Here is a 23157-nt window from a genome sequence, read left to right on the forward strand (position 1 = left end):
TCCAGATTGAATTCCATTTGCCACTTTTCTGCCCACTCAACCAAACCATTGATATCATTCTGGTATCTACAGCCACCCTCTTCACTATCAACTACACAACCAAATTTTGTGTCATCAGCAAATTTTCCAATCATGCCTCCCATATTTAAGTCCAAATCATTAATATATACCACAAACAGCAAGGGACCCAACACTAAGCCCTGTGGAACGCCATTAGAAAGTGTTTTCCATTCACAAAAACATCTGTCGACTACTACCTTTTGTTTCCTGTCACTGAGCCAATTTTGGATCCAACCTTCCACATTCCCCTGTACCCCATGGGCTTTCATTTTACTGACCAGTTTGCCATGTGGGACCTTGTACATCTCTGATAGGCCCCACCCTTTCCTTAGTTATCCTCTTGCTCTTAATGTACTGATGAAACATCTTTGGGTTTTCCTTGATTTTACCTGCCAATATTTTTTCATGTCCTCGCTTTGCTTTTCTAATTTCCTTTTTTACTTCACCCCTGTACTTTCTATACTGCTCTAGGCTTTCTAAAATATTAAGTTTTTTGTGTTCGTCATAAGCTTTTTCTTCTGCTTCAACATACACTGTAAGCCTCTGGATAACCTGGGGGCTCTAGTTTTGGCCGTACCACCCTTTATCTTTGTGGGGACATGCCTACACTGTAGAATTTCGCTTTTGAATGCCTCCCACTGGTTTGCCACTGATTTTCCTTCCAGTAGCTGTGTCCAGTCCACTTTCACCAGATCGCCACTCAGTTTTGTAAAATTTGCCTTCCCCCAATTTAGAACTTTAACTCCTGTCTTATCTTTGTCCTTTTCCATGATTATGCTAAAACTATGATTGCTATCTCCAAAATGGTCACCCACTGCTACTTCATCTACTTGCCCAGCTTCATTACCGAAGTCTAAATCCAGAATTGTGTCCCCTCTCATTGGACTTGTTACGTGCTGGCTTAAAATGTTCTCCTAAATGCAGTTCAAGAATTTTGTGCTCTCTGTGCCCTTCACACTGTTTGTATCCCAGTTGATATTAGGGTAGTTGAAAACCCGAACTATTATTGCCCTCTTAGTTTTTACACTCAGAAATTTGCCTACATATTTGTTCCTCTATCTCCCTCTCACTTTTTGGGGGTCTATAGTACACTCCTCATAGTGTGGCTGCCCCTTTTTTATTTCTGATCTTCGCCCTTCTTTATTCCTGTACTCCAATCACCTTGCAATAAAGGCCAATTTGCCATTTGACTTCCTAATTGCTTGTTGTACCTGCATGCTAACTTTGTGTTGCTTATCTGAGTACACCCAAGTATCTCTGAATATGAATATTTAAAAGTTTCACAACTTTAAAAAAAAAATTCTACTTTTGTATTCTTCTGACCAAAGTGCATGCACTGAACACCCTAATTGATTGGCGGAGTACACTTAGGGGGCTCAATGGCCTACTCCTGTTCCTATGTTCCCATAATGTATTTTGACATTGAATGGTAGGAGATGGGTCTGTGGAGTGGTTCCATATGCAAAGTATTGCCAGTCACTAATGTAGTACCAGGAGGAATCAGAGTAGAACACTGGCAGAGATCCAGTCTTGTCGGCTCTTTCAGCCAGGGAATGGTAGTTGGTGGGCGCAACCTTCAGACAGAGTGACCATAAAACATATGGGGACTTTAATGAGAGACAGTGGCATAGTGGTAATGTCACTGGACTAGTAATCCAGAGGCCCAGGTTAATGCCCTGGGGACATGGGTTCAACCCCACCACAGCAGCTGGTGGAATTTAAATTCAATTAATTAATAAAAATCTGGAATTGAAAACAAGTCTCAGTAATAATGCCATGAAACTATCGATTGTGGTAAAAACCCATCTGGTTCACTAATGTCCTTTACCTGGTCTGGCCTATATATGACTCCAGACCCACAGCAATGTGGTTGACTCTTGACTGCCCTCTGAAATGACCTAGCAAGTCACTCAGTTCAAAGGCAACAAATGCTGGCCTCGCCAGCGACGCCCACATCCCAGGAAAGAACAAAAATGATAATTGTCCCTTACCTCCCATTTGGTCTCTTCAAGTCTGGGCAGAAGTTCAGACTGCTCTTTTTTAAAAGTCATACATTTTTTCTCCAGTTCTTCTCTCTGTTGTAGAAGTTGCCCAATGTCCTCCTGAAGTTTCTTCTTCTCTTGCTGGAGCTTGAAGATCTGAAGCTGTAAGGCCTGCTGGGCTCTCTGTGCCTTCTTGGACACCTGCTGGAGCTTGTTTGCATAATTCTGCTTCAGGTCCTCCATCTCACGCTCCCAGATCTTCTGCTTCTCCTCAAAGACTTGCACTATTGCCGCTTCACTCTTGTCGAGGCTTCTTCTCATCTGGATAACTTCCTGTTCCTTCTCCCATAACCGGTCTTCAAGGTCCTGAATGATATCATCGTTAGACAGCGAGTGATATGGTAACGTTTCCTGCATATGATTGAGTTTGTTGAAAGAGGCCATGCTTTTACTAGAAGACCGTCCACTGTCAGAGGTAGATATTCCATTATAGCCCAGCATTCCCCTCTCCCCGTACGAAGTTCCGAGACGATTGATGTGGCTTGTAGAAGCACTCATTGGCCCAATGTGCTGGCTGTAGCCCGTTCCATAGGTAGGAAGGCTAGTCAATGAGTTACGGCCAGAATCAGACATACCTCCACCATGGTTTATAGTCCTACTGTAGCCTGTCTTGTCCAATCCAACTCTCCCTCCTGAAGGGCTGTTGCTACTGGTATGATGAGCATTAAGGCTTTTCCTGCTGTCTATAATTCCATTGCTTTGCGGTGGGCAGAGGTTCTGCATGGAGTGGAAGTTTTTGGGAACAACTGGCTTGAAAGCAGAGGGCCGAATCAATGACTCGCTGTTCTGTAGAGGAAGGATAGACAAATCATTACTTTTCGTCATGAACAACTGATTGAAGCAGTTCACCTTAAACACAACATGCTCCAATGTTTGCATTTACACTGAGACCATTTTTGCTGGTGTGCATACTGGAAAAATTAACCCTCATGGGCAGAAAAACACAGCTCCTCACTGATACTACAATACTATGTATACAATTCTAGCATCAGCATGAAGTAGGCTTCCCTTTGTACCAATGCTAAACTCCTGGAGTAGATATGCAGAGTGAAGGCCTGACCCGACTCTGTAATGAAGCGAGACTGCATTTTGTGCTGGTTTCTAATTGGACTTATCTGGATTCAGGTTGAATTTACGCTGTAAACGTACTTAGGGTTTACAAGGAAAATGCTCCCACTTTCCACAATGAGCTTTTAAATAATGAACAGAAGGATTATTTAGAAACGGGAAAGGGCTATTCAGTCAGACATGCCAACCCACCAAACTTGCAAAAAGCTGATCAGCTACCAATAGCGCAAAACATCCCTGAATCTAGGCCTGATGGGATGTGAAGAATGGGGATTAGACTTAAGGTGCAGCAGAAAAGGATTCTTGTAACTTAAACTGTAACTGGTGCACTGTGTACCATGTAGAAGATGCAGTGCAGCTACTTGCCAAAACTCCTTCGACAGCACCTTCCAAACCTGCAACCTCTACCACCTAGAAGAACAAGGGCAGCAGATGCATGGGAACCTGCAAGTTCTCCTCCAAGGCACAAATCATCTTGACTTGGAACTTTATCCCATTCCTTCACTGTCACTGGGTCAAAATCCTGGAATCCCTTCCTAACAGCACTGTGGATATACCTACATCCCAAGGACTGCAACGGTTCAAGAAGGCAGCTCACCACCACCTTCTCAAGGGCAATTAGGGATGGGCAATAAATGCTGGCCTTGCCAGTGATGCTTACATCCCATGAACAAAAAATATGCGCTTTTGACTTCAGTCATTTTTATCACAGTAACTAAGAGTGCAGCTTGGCAGCTGTGTGACTTAGAGATTACGTAATTGTGATATGAGTGCTGAAGGTATGAGATTTATTTTCCAGATGGTGAATGGAGACTTCCCTTACACCGCTCACTGAAAAAAAGAATGTTTCACAAACAAAAACAAAAAAATGCCAGAAATACTCAGCAGGTTAGGCAGCATTTGTGGAGAGAGAAACAGAGTTAACATTTCAGATCTGTGACATTTCAACTGATGATTCCATCCATAGTATTTTGCTTTTGTGTTGTTTTGTGTGAGAATGTTGCACACCTGCTTTGATGAGTTTATGGGAATATGGAGCCTATTACAATTATGAATGCAAAACTTAGTAAAACGCAACACTATCCCCACTCCCCATTTTCTTGACAAACCACAGCAGTTCCATAAGCGGACAGGAATACTGAAATAAAGCTAGTTAACGTGCTCAAAGCAGAGAATCCTCCGTGTTTCAAAAAAGAAAAACAAATTGCTTTGAAGAAAATAAACCCGGACATAAAACAATAAAAAGACCATTTGAGGAGAACGGCGAGCTCCTACAAACAGTATTTTAGCACACTATTACACATAACTTCTTTTGGGCCAAACATTTTAAACACGCTCACAAGGAACTTCTTTGGGTATGCAGACAGGATTTTCATCAAACTTCCACCTAAGTTACAGCGACCAGGAAATTCCCAGTGATGAACATCATTTTAACTGTGACTCAGAGAAACCAAAAGGCTTCATCAAAAGGTTCTGCCTCAGGTTTGTGTGGCATGAACAATGGGGCCAAGCGTCTTGGTTCTGGCAGCCTATAATCCCAATCCTCCAGCTGATCTGATATGTTCTGTCTGTTATAGTTGCACCTATTAAATGATCTGGCTAGTTAATACTCCAATACCAACGTAGAAAAAAAAAGCTGATTTTACTTGGGAAGCATTGACAAGCTGCCACTCACAAGGCTGTCAATGTCAATTGGCTGTCAGCTTAAAAGGTTGACACAGTTGGCACATTTGAGCCAGGACTTCTTGGTGAATCTCAGCTCCTTACCGATCTGTCTCTCAACATATCCTCCACAATCCCCCTTCTCTCTCCAAAGGGACATTGGCTTTCCCTGGTTCCAGTTGGGTGTGAGCGTGACCACAAGCAGGACTGAATATCATTTGTTGCTGGCCCAACTCGCTGAGCATTGAGCTCACTATAGTTTTGAACTTCAAGTCTTATGCCTCAGCTCCAGGTGTACAAAACACCTCAGATTTGTAGTTCACCCATTTGGGTTGGGGAATAAGGTAACAACTGCCAGATTTAAAGGTCTGCAGCAGCTTGAAGGGCCTGTTGTTAATTGACAATCAATAGTAGAACAGCCTTTGAGAAAACATGCCCAGGTGTGCAGGAGGCCCGAGTGTGGATAAGTTTTCTAAAGGGGCTGTAGAAGTCTTGTTGGAAGAAGTTAGATAAAGGACAGGCAATGTGCACCTAAGGAAAGCTACCTGGGGGAATAAGAGCGAGCCACTACATCCATAACTGTCAACTCCACACACATGAAAACAGCACAGGAAAAGTTTCATGACCTTTCTAGGTTAGGCAGGTTAAGATAACCTACTTGGGCCTATAGTATTTGTATCAAGCACCTTGTAAATCCCTGTACTAGGTCAGGCCTCCTTTACGTTATGTGAATTCTGCTCATTAAAGACTGAAAAGAAGGAATTGCATTTATATCGTGACTGTCACAACCTCAGCACAGCACGAAGTATTTTACAGCCAATGAAGTACTTTTTGAAATGTAGTCACTTTTGTAATGCAGGGAAACGCAGCAGCCAATTAGCACAAAGCAAGGTTCCACAAACTGCAATGTGTTAATTACCAGATAATCTGTTGTAGTGATGTTGGTTGAGAGATAAATTCTGACCAGGACACTGGGGAGATTCCACTGCTGTTCTTTGAAGTAGTACCATGGGATGTTTTACAACCATCTGAGAGGGCAGAGAGGGCCTCGGTTTGACGTCATCTCTGAAAGATGGCACCTCGGGCAGTATAGCACTCCCTCGGTACTGTGCTGGAGTGCCAGCCTATATCACATGCTCAAGTCTCTAGAGTGGAACTTAGACTCAGAAAATGCTACCACTGAGTCAAGGCTGATATCAAGACAACATTATAACCCCTCTTTCTCTGGCGGTGCGAGACAATGAAAAGCCAGCAAGAAATGTAAAAGTTACTGTTAGTCAGGTTGCTGTTGCCAGAGAGTGATGTAGCAATGTACAATCCGATACGGCTCTTGGGATCCCAGTCCCCTCCTGTAGCTGTTTAAGCATCAAATGATTAATATCTTTCATCAGCAGCAACAGCTTCAGCTAAACTTAGTACAACATCACCCAGGAGATGGTGCTGCTTCCATCTATCTGATATGTGACATCTGATGATTTTAAAAAAAGGTTATGAATATCAAATTTATACTGTTTGAGCCACAAGCTTCTCGCTTTGACTGAAACCGCACAGGAATTGAATGTGGCGTTTGGAATTGCCATCTTAAATTTGAATTTCTTCAGTCAAGTCAGATTTAGTTCACAGATATTTAAAACATATGAACTTTCATTCAGAATTGAATAATTCTAGTATTTTATGAAGGGATGGTAATGGAATGTGTTAGAGCTCCTAAATCTAATGATCTAACTTGTGTATGCCCATATCTTCTGTGCTGTTTAAAAACTTCTTTCACCCCTCCCCCATTTCCCCCTTTCTATTTCTGTGCATCATGTGAAAGGACCAAGTGACCTCTTTCTAGCGCTGCCTGCTCAGTTCTTCAATTGGTTATTTAGAGGTGCACATGAGCAGTCCAAGCATGGCTCAATTCAATCTATTTCACACCCAGATTCGACTAGCCCGATTCCAATCTGTGCCCCTTTGTGGTCGCACAACCACATGGGGAAATCACAGGTGTGGCCATGGTGCTAGTCGTGGTTCACTGGTTCCATTCTCATCTATCAAATCATATCATTTGCAATGGCTTCCCTCCCTGTTCCCACACAGTTACCTCTGATGTTCCCCAAGGATTTATCCTTGGCTCCCTCCTATTTCTGATCTACATGCTGCTACTGCCTAGTTCCATCTCTGCCACACCGACTTTGCCCCTGCCTTAGCTCATCTGCTGCTGAAACCCTCATTCATGCCTTCATTACCTAGAGACTTGACTATCCCAATGCTCTTCTGACTGGTCTCCCACATTCTATTTTCCATAACCTTAGGTCATCCAAAACTCTGCCACCTGTGTCTTAATTCGCACCAACTCCCATTCACCCATCACCCTTGTTCTTACTGACCTACATTGGCTCCTGCTCAAGCAACATCTTGATTTTAAAATTCTCATCCTCATTTTCAAATCCCTCCATGGCCTCACTCCTCCCTATCTCTATAATCTCCTCCAACTCTACAACCCTCCGAGATATCTGCACTCCTCTAATTCCGGTCTCTTGAGCATCCCTGATTTTATTTGTTCCACCATTGGTGGCCTTGCTTTCAGTTGCCTAGGGAGTAAGCTCTGGAATTCCCTTCCTACACCTCTCTGCACCTCTACCTCACTGTCTTCCTTTAAGACATTCCTTAAAGTCTATCTCTTTCAGCAATTTTCTGACCATCTGTCCTAATATTGCCTTATGTGGCTCTATGTCTAATTTTGCTTTATAACAAGGAGTGCCATGGTACATTTTATTATGTTTAAAGGCACTATAGAAATATGAGTTGTTGTATTTGTGGTTCAGTAATGTCCTTGAGGGAAGGAAATCTGCCATCCTGACCTGGTCTGGCCGACATGCAACTCCAGGTCCACAGCAATGTAGTTGACTCTTAACTGTCCTCTGAAATGATGCAGCAATCCACTACAGAAAGGTCGATGAATAAAACTGGACAGACCACTCGGCATCAACCTAGGCACCATATATTCCTTCACAGTCGCTGGATCAAAGTCCTGGATCTCCCATCCCAACAGCACTGTGGATGTACCATCACATGGACTGCAGCAGTTTAAGATGGCAGCTCATCACCACCTTCTCAAGGGAAATTAGGATGGGCAATAATTCTTTGAACGAATATAAACAAATATTTAAAAATGTAAATAATTCCATGGCACTATTTTGAAGAGCATGGGAGTTCTCCTAGTCAATATTTACTCCTCAACCAACGCCACTAAAACGCATTATCTGGTCATTATCACATTGCTGTTTATGGGAGCTTGCTGTGCAGAAATTGGCTGCTGCGTTTCCTCACGACAGTGGCTACATTTCAAAAAGTACTTCATTGGCCATAAAGTGTTTTGGGATGTGGTCATGAAAGACGCTTAATAATTGCAAGTATTGCTTTTCTGCCATCCAACCCTTAGGTATGGTGTGTTGCAATGCCAGTTTCCTGAAAAACCCCGGTAGGCAGAGTTCATTTGAAAGCTCTGTTGATTGGATTTCCCTCCGCATTCCCACCCGTGCCTCACGAACAGCAATGAGGGTGATTAACTGGCTACAATTAAAGTTGGATGTCTCTACCTGAACATCACTTATTCAAACTAGTTGGTTAATTACACTGGCACTTAATTAATTATGCTGTATATTGGTTTATGTTGAATTAATATTGCTCAACTTAACACACCCCTGGAAACCATCCAATGATTTGAATAGGACTGCTTCATTCAACCAGCGATGGACTCTTGTTATAAAAGCTGTCAGATTTGTGTCTGAATTTATCAACTCTGCAGTTATTTCCTTCACACTGTAGGCAGCTTTGAGAGCTGGAAGATCACCAGAAACACAAGGGAGTCATTTTAACCTCACACACTGGGTGGGAAACCCACAGAATTGAATGGAATGTCTGTCTTACACCTTACACAATATTACTCTCCATTGTTTATAATCGAGCAAAATCAGGCGGGGTATAAAATTAAGCAGGGTGCACATGCAGCATTGCACCCGAACCCATCAGTTTCCCGACGTGCAAGTAGATTAAAATCACTCCCGCCATCTCTGCTTTGCTCAGTTATTCCCTTTCTCCTATTAGAGGCTCGACCTCAAGCCCAACAATTTTTCCTGATTCGACAGAGAAAAGAAAAGAAAATGAATTTAAGAAATATTTTGAAGCAATTGCCCTCGTGTGCAAACCACAATTTGCATTTGTATAGCGCCTTTAACATAGTAAAACACCCCAAGGCGCTTCATAGGAGTGTTATCAAACAAAATTTGACAGCAAGTCACATAAGGAGATATTAGTAGAGATGACCAAAAGCTTGATCAAAAAGGTTTGAGGAGGGTCTTTAAAGGAGGAAAGAGAGGTAGAGGTGTAGCAGTGTGTGCATTGTGGATTGCATAGTATTTCATCCAATTTGCCCAGTTCCATGAGATGCCTCCTACAAGTGAGTTTACTCCCTCTACAGCATAGAGTGGGAGGATGTGACAGCCGTATTTTCATTTGCATGTTTCTGCTTTCAATTTTAAGGCTAGTTCTATTGATGGTGGCACCAACATTCTATTGGAACTCCAATGCTTGACTTTGTTGTCTGGATTCCACTGGCTGGTTTCTAGGGAGTTGGGGGCATTTCTTCTTTCTTTCTTTTGGGCCTCCTTATCTCGAGAGATAATGGATACGCGCCTGGAGGTGGTCAGTGGTTTGTGAAGCAGCGCCTGGAGTGGCTATAAAGGCCAATTCTGGAGTGACAGGCTCTTCCACAGGTGCTGCAGAGAAATTTGTTTGTTGGGGCTGTTGCACAGTTGGCTCTCCCCTTGCGCCTCTGTCTTTTTTCCTGCCAACTACTAAGTCTCTTCGACTCGCCACAATTTAGCCCTGTCTTTATGGCTGCCCGCCAGCTCTGGCGAATGCTGGCAACTGACTCCCACGACTTGTGATCAATGTCACACGATTTCATGTCGCGTTTGCAGACGTCTTTATAACGGAGACATGGACGGCCGGTGGGTCTGATACCAGTGGCGAGCTCGCTGTACAATGTGTCTTTGGGGATCCTGCCATCTTCCATGCGGCTCACATGGCCAAGCCATTAGCACCACTATTTTTAACCATAGGAACAAGCCTCCAGTTCCAGCAGTTGGATCAACTGTAAATCAAACAATGAACCTTTTTGGCTGATTTGCATGAGGTCACACAATCGACAATTAATAACCCAATTCAAATTATTCTATAGATGCTGTTATACTTGTCAGGCAAGAGATTTTTCAAGTGCTGCATTCCATACATACTTTCCCTGTCTAAAAATAAAACCGGTCAATTAACACAGCTCTTTGTGTTGCTATTGGGAGGAGCTTGCTGATTGTCCTCATGGTGAAACTGGAATATATGTATTATTCATCATCACTCTCACCTAGGGTTGCCAACTTTGGCTGAAAGTATTCATGCTCCTATCATATGACCTCCAACCAGGTCAAACAACCTTTTTACTCCATCTCCAATATTTTTAGAACTAATAAACATTTGTTTGTAATGTGCCTCTGATTTTTTTTTCTGGGTTTGTTCGCAGCAGTCTCCAGGAGACTCGAGGACATTGCTGGAGGGTTGCCAACCCTATTCCCATCAGTGATGATGGACAGAACATTGTACTGGTGCAGGGCTGAATGGTGGCTAAAACTCTGACAGGGCAGTAAAGATGACTTTTTGCCTTGCTTCTGATTCTACTTAATTCACATTTTTTTTTTTAATATTCATTCATGGGATGTGGGCATCGCAGGCCAGGCCAACATTTATTGCCCATCCCTAATTGCCCTTGAGAAGGTGGTGGTGAGCTGCCTTCTTGAACCGCTGCAGTCCATGTGGGGTAGGTACACCCACAATGCTGTTAGGAAGGGAGTTCCAGGATTTTGAGCCAGTGACAGTGAAAGAACAGCGATATAGTTCCAAGTAAGGGTGGTGTGTAACTTGGAGGGGAACTTGCAGGTGGTGGTGTTCCCATGTATTTGCTGCCCTTGTCCTTCTAGTTGGTACAGGTCGCGGGTTTGGAAGGTGCTGTCTAAGGAGCCTTGGTGCATTGCATCTTGTAGATGGTACACACTGCTGCCACTGTGCGTCGGTGGTGGAGGGAGTGAATGTTTGTAGATGGGGTGCCAATCAAGCAGGCTGCTTTGTCCTGGATGGTGTCGAGCTTCTTGAGTGTTGTTGGAGCTGCACCCATCCAGGCAAGTGCAGAGTATTCCATCACACTCCTGACTTGTGCCTTGTAGATGGTGGACAGGCTTTGGGGAGTCAGGAGGTGAGTTACTCGCCTCAGGATTCCTAGCCTCTGTCCTGCTCTTGTAGCCACGGTATTTATATGGCTACTCCAGTTCAGTTTCTGATCAATGGTAGCCCTTAGGATGTTGATAGTGGGGGATTCAGCGATGGTAATGCCGTTGAATGTCAAGGGGAGATGGTTAGATTCTCTCTTGTTGGAGATGGTCATTGCCTGGCACTTGTGTGGCGCGAATGTTACTTGCCACTTATCAGCCCAAGCCTGGATATTGTCCAGGTCTTGCTGCATTTCTACATGGACTGCTTCAGTATCTGAGGAGTCACGAATGGTGCTGAACATTGTGCAATCATCAGCGAACATCCCCACTTCTGACCTTATGATTGAAGGAAGGTCATTGATGAAGCAGCTGAAGATGGTTGGGCCTAGGACACTACCCTGAGGAACTCCTGCAGTGATGTCCTGGAGCTCAGATGATTGACCTCCAATAACCACAACCATCTTCCTTTGTGCTAGGTATGACTCCAAACAGCGGAGGGTTTTCCCCCTGATTCCCATTGACCTCAGTTTTGCTAGGGCTCCTTGATGCCATACTCGGTCAAATGCTGCCTTGATGTCAAGGGCAGTCACTCTCACCTCACCTCTTGAGTTCAGCTCTTTTGTCCATGTTTGAACCAAGGCTGTAATGAGGTCAGGAGCTGAGTGGCCCTGGCAGAACCTAAACTGAGCGTCACTGAGCAGGTTATTGCTAAGCAAGTGCCGCTTGATGACACTGTTGATGACACCTTCCATCACTTCACTGATGATTGAGAGTAGGCTGATGGGGCGGTAGTTGGCCAGGTTGGACTGGTCCTGCTTGTGTGTGCAGTACATACAAGGGCAATTTTCCACATTGCAGGGTAGATGCCAGTGTTGGAGCTGTACTGGAACAGCTTGGCTAGGGGCGCGGCAAGTTCTGGAGCACAGGTCTTCAGTACTATTGCCGGAATATTGTCAGGGCCCATAGCTTTTGCGGTATCCAGTGCCTTCAGTCGTTTCTTGATATCACGCAGAGTGAATCGAATTGGCTGAAGCTGGGGATTTCAGGTGGAGGCCGAGATGGATCATCAATTCGGCACTTCTGGCTGAAGATTGTTGCAAATGCTTCTGCCTTATCTTTCGCACTGATGTGCTGGGCTCCCCCATCATTGAGGATGGGGATATTTGTGGAGCCACCTCCTCCAGTTAGTTGTTTAACTGTCCACCACCATTCACGACTGGATGTGGCAGGACTGCAGAGCTTAGATCTGATCCGTTGGTTATGGGATCGCTTAGCTCTGTCTATCACATGCTGCTTACGCAGTTTGGCATGCAAGTAGTCCTGTGTTGTAGCTTCACCAGGTTGACACCTCATTTTGAGGTATGCCTGGTGCTGCTCCTGGCATGCCCTCCTGCACTCTTTATTGAACCAGGGTTGGTCTCCTGGCTTGATGGTAATGGTAGAGTGAGGGATATGCCGGGCCAGGAGGTTACAGATTGTAGTTGAGTACAATTCTGCTGCTGCTGATGGCCCACAGTGCCTCATGGATGCCCAGTTTTGCATTGCTAGACCTGTTCGAAATGTATCCCATTTAGCATGGTGGTAGTGCTACACAACACGAAGGAGGGTATCCTCAATGTGAAGGCGGGACTTCGTCTCCACAAAGATTGTGCGGTGGTCACTCCTACCAATACTGTCATGGACAGAAGCATCTGCGGCAGGCAGATTGGTGAGGACGAGGTCGAGTATGTTCTTCCCTCGTGTTGGTTCCCCCACCAACTGCCGCAGACCCAGTCTACCCAGTCTAGCAGCTATGTCCTTTAGGACTCGGCCAGCTCAGTCAGTAGTGGTGCTACCATTAAACTATTCATTTAATAATGTACAAAGGCATAGAACGAGAAAAGGTGATTCATCCATTAAAACCCTTTCTCACCACAGACCAGGCTGGGCTTTATGTACCCTCCCCCCGCTCCCCACTGGAGATGGTCCCGGAATTTGTGGAGGAGTGGGGGGGGGGGGCGCCCTACAGAATTGCAGCAGGAGGCGGGGGGCCTGTTGCTTGCCTGTCACACTGCAATTAAGTTGGGGGTGAGAAATGCCAATGATAGCCTTCCAACCATGAAGACAATTGAGGCCCTTAAGAGGCATCCCCAGTGACCTTGCCTCAGTTACCTGGGTCTCTAGCATTGGGCCTGGTTCCAAGGCCTCCTGTAGTACTGGCAGTGGCCACCGCTCCTGTTGGGCGCTGCTGATACTATGGAGCTGCTGGTCCTGATTGGCCAGAAGCTCTTAGAGTTGGGATCCATGTCTTTAAAGGAATGGGGATCCCAGCGCCGGGAAGTTAATTTTCCAAGCACCTTTAAATAGAACCAGAGGGTTCCGAATGGCTGCGGTGGGGTTCCCACTGTCTCTTCGGCCTGGTGCTGGGAGCCCTGCCAGCTCCATTAAATCCATCCGACAGTGTGCAATTGTTGTAGAACCCCAACTGGTTCACAAACGGCTATTCGGAAAGGAAACCCGTTATCCCTGATTGCAGCAGTGCGACTGGCTCTCGAATGCCTTCTCAAATGGCCTGGAAAGCCACTTGGCTTGGGAGGTCCACGAAACGGGTGATAGTAAGCCAGCAGCCATTGAATTAGAAAAGAAAAATCAGCCGATGGTAAAGTGAGCTGGCAATTCGCTGCTGCCCACATTGTACTATCGCCCAGAATGAATTTCACCCCATGGTGTCCAGTGTTTGATTGTCTCATAACATTGAGAGATATTCTTCTCACAGTCCATGTTAAACCATTTAATGAAAGTAACCAACAGCAGCAAATGCAATTTGCTAGGACTCTGTTTTCAGACCATTAAACTCTAGGAGGGTAAAAGAAAGTTTCTTCTAACTTAGACCAGCATTTTGACACAACACAATCTAAATGTAAGGGAAGGTGCGGTCAAGCAAAAGATTTTGTATTTTGATCCAGATGAGTTCACAGGGAGTCGTGCCTCACGGGGGCATTTTATTTAAATCTTTTTGCTGAATGAACAATCAATTTGCACTTATTGCAGACTTGCTTTGCAATGGTCAAAGTGCTGTAAAGGGTCTAACATGGCACAGCAGTGATAAGGCTCACTCCTCCCTCTCCAGGCACAAACAATAAGAGAGATTATTTCAAAAGTAAAATGTTAAAGGACTTTGGACAGCTGAAACATCAGCACTGTTACTCTGTGCACGATTCAGCATGTTGTGCTGTAAGTTATGAACAGAGACTTGATTTTGTGACAGAAAAGGTCAAAATCTAGGTTTTTAATAATTCCGAGAACAATTATTAACAGGGTTCTAACATGTGACTTAACTTGAACTGAGCAGACATCTAAAAGGACAGGACTTGTGAAAAAAAAAACTAGCATCAAGCAAGATTTTAGATGAGGACCACTACCTTCGACAGATGTGTGAATATAAGCAACAAACTTCCAAATGATACCGTTTTTTTTTTAAAAAAGGAGTTGGTTTGGATATTTGGTCAGTTTGGGGTGGAGTATATATTGGCAGACAACAAATGACCAAACACCAGTGACACCAAAACTGTCGAGACAATGGAAATGTTTAGTCAAGGAAAGTAGCTGATCTAGAATGCGAATAGATATTTATTTATTCCATATGTTTGAATGTTCATTGATGTGCATTGGCTCCCGTTCCCCCAAAGCACCTCGATTTTAAAATTTGCATTCTCGTGTTCAAATCCCTCCATCGCTTTGCCCCTCCCCATCTCCATAACCTCCTCCAGCCCCAAAAACCCTCCAAGAACTCGGAGTTCCTCTGATTCGGGCCTCTTGTCCTTCCCCTACTTCCTCACTCCAACATTGGCAAATGTGCCTTCAGTTGCCTAGGCCCTTAGCTCTGGAATTCCCTCCTTAAACCTCTCTGTCTCGCTCTCCTCCATGAAGAAGCTCTTTAAAATCGATCTCTTTGACAAAGCTGGTGTCTTTCTTTGGCTCACTGTCAAATTTTGTCTGATTACACTTCAGTGAAACATTTTGTGATGCTTCAATATGTTAAAGGTGCTATAGAAACGCAAGTTATTGATGATATAGCCATGTTCCAGCATCTAATTAAAGCTGGGATTTAGGCATTAACCAAGGAAAAATTGGCACCCAAGTCTATGCCAGCTTCAAGAAAGGGTGTATTATGGATTCAGGTACATCCCACATTAGGTGCAATAGTTAAGATTCCATTACTGGTTGTGTGATTACTTAAGGATATTTGCTGCTTCCTATTACTTTTTCTTCCAGCTGTATGTCAATGTGGGGACAAACAGCATGAAAATATATTTGCTTAAGCTTTGTGCATATGTACTACTCTGTAAATGGAAGATAAATTAGTGAGTAAATATTTGATTTTAAACAATTGTGCAGTTTCCTAGTAATAAAATATTGCATCTTCTAACAAGCACAAGGGCCAGCCTTGCCCACGTTAGATCCAAATTGTAAACTCCCATTCTACAGGAGGACTGGATGCCTAGCAAGATGCACCCTGCTGCATTCCTTCCTTCCAGTGAGGGTTTGGGAGCCTCACCTTCTTGATGAAACCACGAACCCTGCTGTGAACTAAGCTCCTAAATCAGGAATGTGACTTCCCCCCACCCCATTCCCAACACCTCCCCCTCAGCCCCAACACATTACAGAATGATTACTTGGCCAACAATGTCCAGTAATCTGCTCAAAAGAAATGGGATTGTCCCCATCAAAGGACATATATCAACTATACAATTATCTCATTAATGTCATTCTAATTGAGAATTAATAGACCAGAGGTCTGCAGAATACTTGGAACGCAAAATTATCTCACTATGACCCAGCTTTCCTGATTAATCATTGAGTCTACAGACCAAATATGTAATTTTTTTTTTTACACGAACTTCAGTAACAACCCACACACTCGTGAACACCTAAAAACAGAGCAGAATATTTTGGTGGATTGTCCGATGAGTAACTCACTCCAATTAAGTCTGAATCAGGCCTGTGGTTATTCTATCGAAACTAATAGACTTATTAGGCCTAATGGCCTCTTTCTGTTCCTAAAATTTTCTTTGTTTTGATGTATGCACCGCTGCTGTTGTCAGTTAAATGAAGCCAAATCTGACTAAAGCCTCTATCTGGGATATGGGTCATGTTATATTGAAGGCACTAAACAGTGATTTCAAAGTTCTTGAGGTGTCAAATCAAGGACTGGTTCTAACCTGGTTACACTTTGCTTTCATCATTGACAATTCCACCTGAGCCCACATCCTCTTTAAACTGCATTAGAACCAATCTTCCTGCAAACTACCAGGCAATCCTGTAGCTCGGTCACATTTCCACCTTCTAAAGCGGTGTGATAAAATCAGCAATAAGCCTGCACTTCTGCCAGGTGCTATTTACAAACAATACTGGAAAACCACCAGCTAGAGCATAGCTACCCGACCCGAACTCAACAGGACCCGATGACATGTGTCGGGTTCGGGTCGGGTCGGACACACTATCACCACCTCAGTAAATGCCCTTTCGGAGTATACTTGCATTCACTGCTTTGGCCACTTGCTGTTAGCTAAGGTACCCATCTCTGTAATCGCCCTTTCCTATTTTTGTAAATTTCTCCAGCCTCACAACCCTCTAAGAACTCTGTATTCCTTCAACTTTAACACTCCTTTGTGCATATAATTTCCTTCTCCCCATTAATGGTGGCCGAGCATTTGGCTGGGTAGGCCCTAAGCTCTGGAATACCCTTCCTAAACTACCCCATCTAACTACCTCACTCCCCTCCTTAAAACTCATTTGACCTCTTTGATCAGGCACTAGCTCATCTGACCTAATACTGCCTCAGTGCAGCTCAGTGTCAAATTTTGGCTGATAATACGCCAGTGACACAAGACGTTTTACTATGTTAAAAACACGATATAAATGCAAGTTGTCGCTGTATGATAGTGTAGTGATTATGGTACTGGACTGGAAACCCAGAATGAGAGTTTAGAATCCCAGTTGTGAAATACAATTCAATAAATCTGATAATTATGGGCCAAAAACAGAAAAATAACTCCGAAAGCTGACAATCTGTTGAAAAACCCAACTGGTTCACTAATGTCCTCAGAGACAGTCTGACCTAGATGGGACTCCAATCTCACCATAAAACCACAGAACCATAGAAAAATTACAGCACAGAAGGAGGCCATTCAGTCCTTTGCGTCAGTGCAGCCGAAAAAACTAGCCACCCAATCTAATTCCACCTTCCAGCAGCTGGTCCATAGCCTTGCCGATTACAGCACTTCAGGTGCAGGTCCAGGTACCTTTTAAAAGAATTGAGGGTTTCTGCCTCCACCACCATTCCTGGCAGTGAATTCCACACACACCACCCTTTGCGTGAAAAAGTTTTTCCTCATATCCCCTCTAATCCTTCTACCAATCACCTTAAATCTGTGCTCCCTGGTAATTGACCTGTCCACTAGGGGAAACAGGTCCTTCCTGTCTACTCTATCGAGGCCCCTCATAATTTTGTACATCTCTATTAAGTCACCCCTCAGCCTTCTCTGTTCTACGGAAAATAACCCTGGCCTATCCAATCTTTCCTCATAGCTGCAACTTTCGAGCCCTGGCAACACTCTTGTAAATCTCCTCTGTACTCTCTCCAGAGCAATTATATCCTTTCTGTAATGTGGTGACCAGAACTGTACGCAGTACTCCAACTGTGGCCTAACCAGCGTTTTATACAGTTCCAGCATTACATCCCTGCTTTTGAATTCTATACCTCAGCCAATAAAGGAAAGCATTCTATATGCCTTCTTCACCACTCTATCTACCTGTCCTACCACCTTCAGGGACCTGTGGACATGCACTCCAAGGTCTCTCACTTCTTCTACCGCTCTCAATAGCCTCCCGTTTATTGTGTATTCCCTCGTTTTATTTGCCCTCTCCAAATGCATTATCTCACACTCATCTGGACTGAATTCCATTTGCCACTTTTCCACCCACTCAACCAAACCATTGATATCTTTCTAGAGCCTACAGCTATCATTATCAACTACACGGCCAAATTTTGCGTCATCAGCAAATTTCCCAAACATGCCTCCCACATTTAAGTCCAAATCATTAATATATACCACAAACAGCAAGAGACCCAACACTGAGCCCTGTGGAACACCACTGGAAACAGCTTTCCATTTAAAGAAACATCCGTCGACTACTAACTTGCCACATTCCCCTGTATCCCATTGGCTTTCATTTTGCTGACCAGTCTGCCATGTGGGACCTTGTCAAATGCCTTACTAAAATCCATGTAGACCACATCCACTGCACTACCCTCATCAATCCTCCTTGTTACTTCCTCAAAAAACTAAATTAAGTTAGTAAGACATGACCTTCCCTTAACAAATCCATCCTGACTAGCCCTGATTAATCCTTGTCTTTCTATATGGCAGTTTATCCTGTCCCTCAGAATTGATGCTAGCAATTTACCCACCACCGATGTCAGACTGACCGGCCTATAATTATTTGGCCTATCCTTCGCACTCTTTTTAAACAATGATACAACGTGCACAGACCTCCAATCATCTGGTACCGCTCCTGTATCTAGTGAGAATTTGAAGATGATCCTCAGCGCATCCACTATTTCCTCCCTGGCTTCCTTTACCAACCTGGGATGCAATCCATCTGGCCCTGGCAATTTATCCACTTTCAAGGATGTCAGACCCTCTAGTACTTCCTCTCTCACTATGTTTATTGTACCTAATAATTTAAAATAAAATAAATAAAAAGGAATTTTTAGCAACTGCACTCACCCTATTTAGGATTGGAAAGTGTGTTAACCATAAAATTCCTTCACTGGATTAATGACTTCTAATTCATTTTTGGAGAGCTATCTATTCCAAAAGAGTATTGCATTTTTTTCAATATGAGTTGCAATGTCACACTGTTTCCCCTGACAATAAGATCTCACCCTGCATTATTACCTGTTCTAGTTTGCCAGATACAGGCAGTATCTTCGGGGGGTTGCTTGGCTCTCTGTACTGTGGAGGCACGTTCCTCTCATTATTGTTTGTTACGTCAGTTTTAGTTTTGTCCCCTGTGCGATAGTCCCCGTTAATGTATAAAGAATTAGACATTTTCTCAGGCTTGAAGCATTTGTCATCAGTCGAGAAGCGTTTGGAGAATTCCCGGGAAGTGTACCCATTCCTCAGCCCATCGTACTGCCGACTGCTGTTCTGGGCATGGCCTGCTCGGTTGTTGCTGTTCACACTCTTCATCGCGAACTCCTGCTCGTTGGCGACGCCACTGCCAACACTTCCCATACTGCCCTGGGAGTAGCCCGGATCAATGGATCTGGGAGAAAACGCAGGGTATGCTTCGCAGCTGTGGTAACCTGGCTCACTGGTTGCCGAAAGCATTTGAAGTTTTGCCATGTTGACTCAGGAACAATGGAGCAACATCAGTCAGTGGCACTGAAAGGTGAACAGAAACAGGTGAGTTCCCACAGTCATAAGAGCAGTAGATAATTTATTAAAGGCAATGGAGGCCAGAAAAAATTCTCAGCCCTTCCAGCACAATCTTGTTATAACTTGGGCATGAGTACAGTGGAGAGGGGTTCAAACGAAGCCAGGAACCGGATACACCAGGTTTGGATTTAAAAGTAGACTTTTTCAATGCCCTTGTTTGGGGCTGGGACCTCGGCTCACCCCACATGTGGCAACTGGCATAAAGTATGGCTCTAGGCCTGAATTTGATGGTTTGGGTCATTTGTGCAGCCCCTTCACATTCCTGGCACAGGCCTAGCTCCTTGTAGGGCCTTAGGTTGGGAAACAGGAGCAGGAAGACCACAGCAGTTGCGGGGCTTATGGTTAATGATTTTAAACAATTTTTTTTTTTTAAATGAGGTTGCAGCTACAGATATCCAAATGATTTTTTTTCTCCCTGATAAAACAGCAGAGCAGTGAGTATACTAACAAAGAGTGGAATATACGCAGCCCTGACTGCAGATGGAAACTGGGTGTTTCCTGGTTTGCATGGCTAAAACCACCAGAGGAATTTCACATTTTAAAACAGATGGGGAGGGAGGTGATTTATATGCATGTTGATGTAGACTTCCACTCTAGATATCCAAGAATTGATGCATTTTCAGTAAATAGGATAAATCCTCATTTTATTGCTGGCATATCTCCTCTAATAGGAAATCTGTCACCTTACTTCTACATTTAGCAATGATACTGAGGTTTTGGGAACAAATGGGACAATTTATTTACAGTGACTCCCTCCACAACCCCACCACCCAACCCACTGTGTAATTTTTATCCCATAGCTCACTGTCAACACATGGCACTGGCAGTAACCTTCTCACTTATTGCTCAGAGTTTCAATTTATTCCAGTTCTGCTGTCAAGTGATGAATAGCCATAAAACTGATTTAGTGAAAGTCTGATGTAATGATCCTGACAAAAATATTAAATAAACAACGGGCAAATATGTCCTGTGCAAGAAGAATTTGCATAGAATTCAACAGAATGGAGCACATTCTGCAGCCTCACAGATGGTTGAAAATGAACACACGAGTCAAAATATTAAGTATTACATGTGCGCTTGGAGCTTTGTAAAGGCCCTGCCAACAATGTCTCTGTAACCTCCTCCAACCCTTTGAGAACTCCAATTCTGGGCTCTTACATAGAAAATAGGAGAAGTAGGCCATTCGGCCCTTCGAGCCTGCTCCACCATTCATTACGATCATAGCTGATCATCCAACTCAGTAGCCTGTTCCGGCTTTCACCCCATACATCACCCACTTCTTTCACCCCACCATTGGCAGCTGTGCTTTCAGTTGCCTCGGACCCAAGCTCTGGAATTCCCTCCCAAAACCTCTCCATCACTTTCTCATGCTTTATGATGCTCCTTAAAACGTAGCTTTTTCACCAAGCTTTTGGTGACTGGCCAAAAGTCTCTTTCTTTAGCTTCCTGTCAATTTTTATCTGATTACACTCCTGTGAAGTACCTTGTGATGTTTCACTATGTTAAAGATGCTATATAAATGCAAGTTGTTGTTGATATAGCCTTGTTCCAGGATCTAATTAAAGCTAGCACATGATATTTAGGTATTAACCAATCAGCTGCTGATTATGCCAGCTCCAGGAAGGGTAAAGTTATGGATTCAGGTACATCCTCATTAGGTGCAATAGTTAAGATCACATCAGAGGTTGAATAATTATTTAAGGATGTTCACTGCTTCATGTTACTTTTTCCTCTTTGTTCTCTCCAAGCGGTTATTGTTTTCGTAAATTGAAAAAATATGAACTGATCTTCGGAGTTCATGAATTTCGGTAAATCTGTATAAAGAACAAAGAACAGTACAGCACAGGAACAGGCCATTCGGCCCTCCAAGCCTGCGCCGACCTTGATGCCTGCCTAAACTAAAACCTTCTGCACTTCCGGGGACCATATCCCTCTATTCCCATCCTATTCATGTATTTGTCAAGATGCCTCTTAAACGTCGCTATCGTACCTGCTTCCACCACCTCCCCCGGCAGCAAGTTCCAGGCACTCACCACCCTCTGTGTAAAGAACTTGCCTCGAACATCCCCTCTAAACTTTGCCTCTCGCACCTTAAACCTATGTCCCCTAGTAACTGACTCTTCCACCCTGGGAAAAAGCTTCTGACTATCCACGCCGCTCATAACTTTGTAAACCTCTATCATGTTGCCCCTCCACCTCCGTCGTTCCAGTGAAATGCCACTGTAATGCCAGGAACATTAATATCATTGTCACCCTTTGATTTTCTTCCCGTACCCCTCATCACCAGAAGGGGGAAACAAAAGCTGGAGTACAGTTCTAATAGTGTTAATGATCCAATGGTACTTTCCTCAAGTGGCCATCATTCATGCGAGAGCTGGCCAATCAGTGTAACATCCCTGAAAGCCAGGGTCAAACTGATACGCATGCACATGCTGTAATATTATTTGTTATTTTGGTATGTGAGCTATTGTAAGATTCACAGGACTCCAAATAATATCCAAAGAAAATGTGGGTTATTATGACTTAACTAGAACATATATACTCTGTCAGGCTCCAGCCCCAATTCCCTGGTCATGTTTGATGTGACATCACTTCCTCCGGTGACCTTCACTTACAGCTTCTTAAAAGGTGATCCTCTTAAGATCATCTCACAGCACACACAACACGTAGGATTCCACCAGGAGTCAGTTCCATTCCCAATTCCTCTGATACTGAAGCAGTCGGTGCCCTCATGCAGCAAGACCTGGACAACATCCAGGCTTGGGCTGATAACCGGCAAGTAACATTTTCACCACACAATTACCAGGCAATGACAAGAGACATTTGACACCATTACCATCGCTGAATCCCCCACCATCAGCATCCGGAGGGTCAGCAGTGACCAAAAACTTAACTTGGTCAGCCACATAAATAGTGTGGAGACAAGAGCAGCTCAGAGGCTGGGTATTCTGAGGTGAGTAACACATCTCTTGACTCCCAAAGCCACAAAGCACAAGTCACGAGTATGATGGAATACTGTCTACTTCCCTAGTTGGGTACCACTGGTAATAAACCAGCAGTGGTAGGAGGTCCTCAAGTGGCCTGGGTTGGGCGGGCCATTTATTAGCTCCCCCGCCGCTGGTAAAATTGCAGCAGGGGCGGGAAGGCGACGCAAATGACACCCCCCACATCCCACTCAATTTTATGCCGCCCACCCCCCTCACCATCTCCAGCTTGCTCCTGCAGGGGGTATAAAATTCCAGCCAATATCTTCTTTTGTGGCTACGTGTCATATTTTATTTTATAACGCTGCTGTGAAGCCTTGGGACATTTTATTTCTTTAAGTTGCTGTTCTCAAGGGCAATTACAGATGAACAATGAAGGCCAGTCTTATCAGAGATGCCCACATCATGTGAATGAATAATTTATAAAATTATCATTGCATTTAAACCTAGAGCTGGAACTCTGGTTAAACATTTTCGTTCCCGGCGCAGCAGGCGGAGACCAATTGTAGCACCCTCACTAGCAACCTGCTGAGGTCATCTAACAGTGCAGATG

The 23157-nt window shown here is 44.1% G+C and overlaps 1 protein-coding gene across 6 annotated transcripts in view; it reads right to left on the bottom strand.

Annotated features, from left to right (window-relative positions):
• The window catches only part of LOC137368771 (leucine zipper putative tumor suppressor 3-like), a 182061-nt gene that overhangs the window by 11861 nt on the left and 147043 nt on the right, over window positions 1–23157 (bottom strand). For all 6 annotated transcript variants that reach the window (XM_068028988.1, XM_068028981.1, XM_068028973.1 and 3 more), the window contains 2 exons: window positions 19078–19566; window positions 2052–2888 (listed from right to left, as the gene is read on the bottom strand). In XM_068028988.1, the coding sequence (XP_067885089.1) occupies window positions 2052–2888; window positions 19078–19527 (1287 nt within the window). In that variant the 5' untranslated portion in view covers window positions 19528–19566. The remainder of the gene's footprint in view (window positions 1–2051; window positions 2889–19077; window positions 19567–23157) is intronic.

This window comes from Heterodontus francisci, chromosome 1 (genome assembly GCF_036365525.1).
Source record: "Heterodontus francisci isolate sHetFra1 chromosome 1, sHetFra1.hap1, whole genome shotgun sequence".
Taxonomy (NCBI): Eukaryota; Metazoa; Chordata; class Chondrichthyes; order Heterodontiformes; family Heterodontidae; genus Heterodontus; species Heterodontus francisci.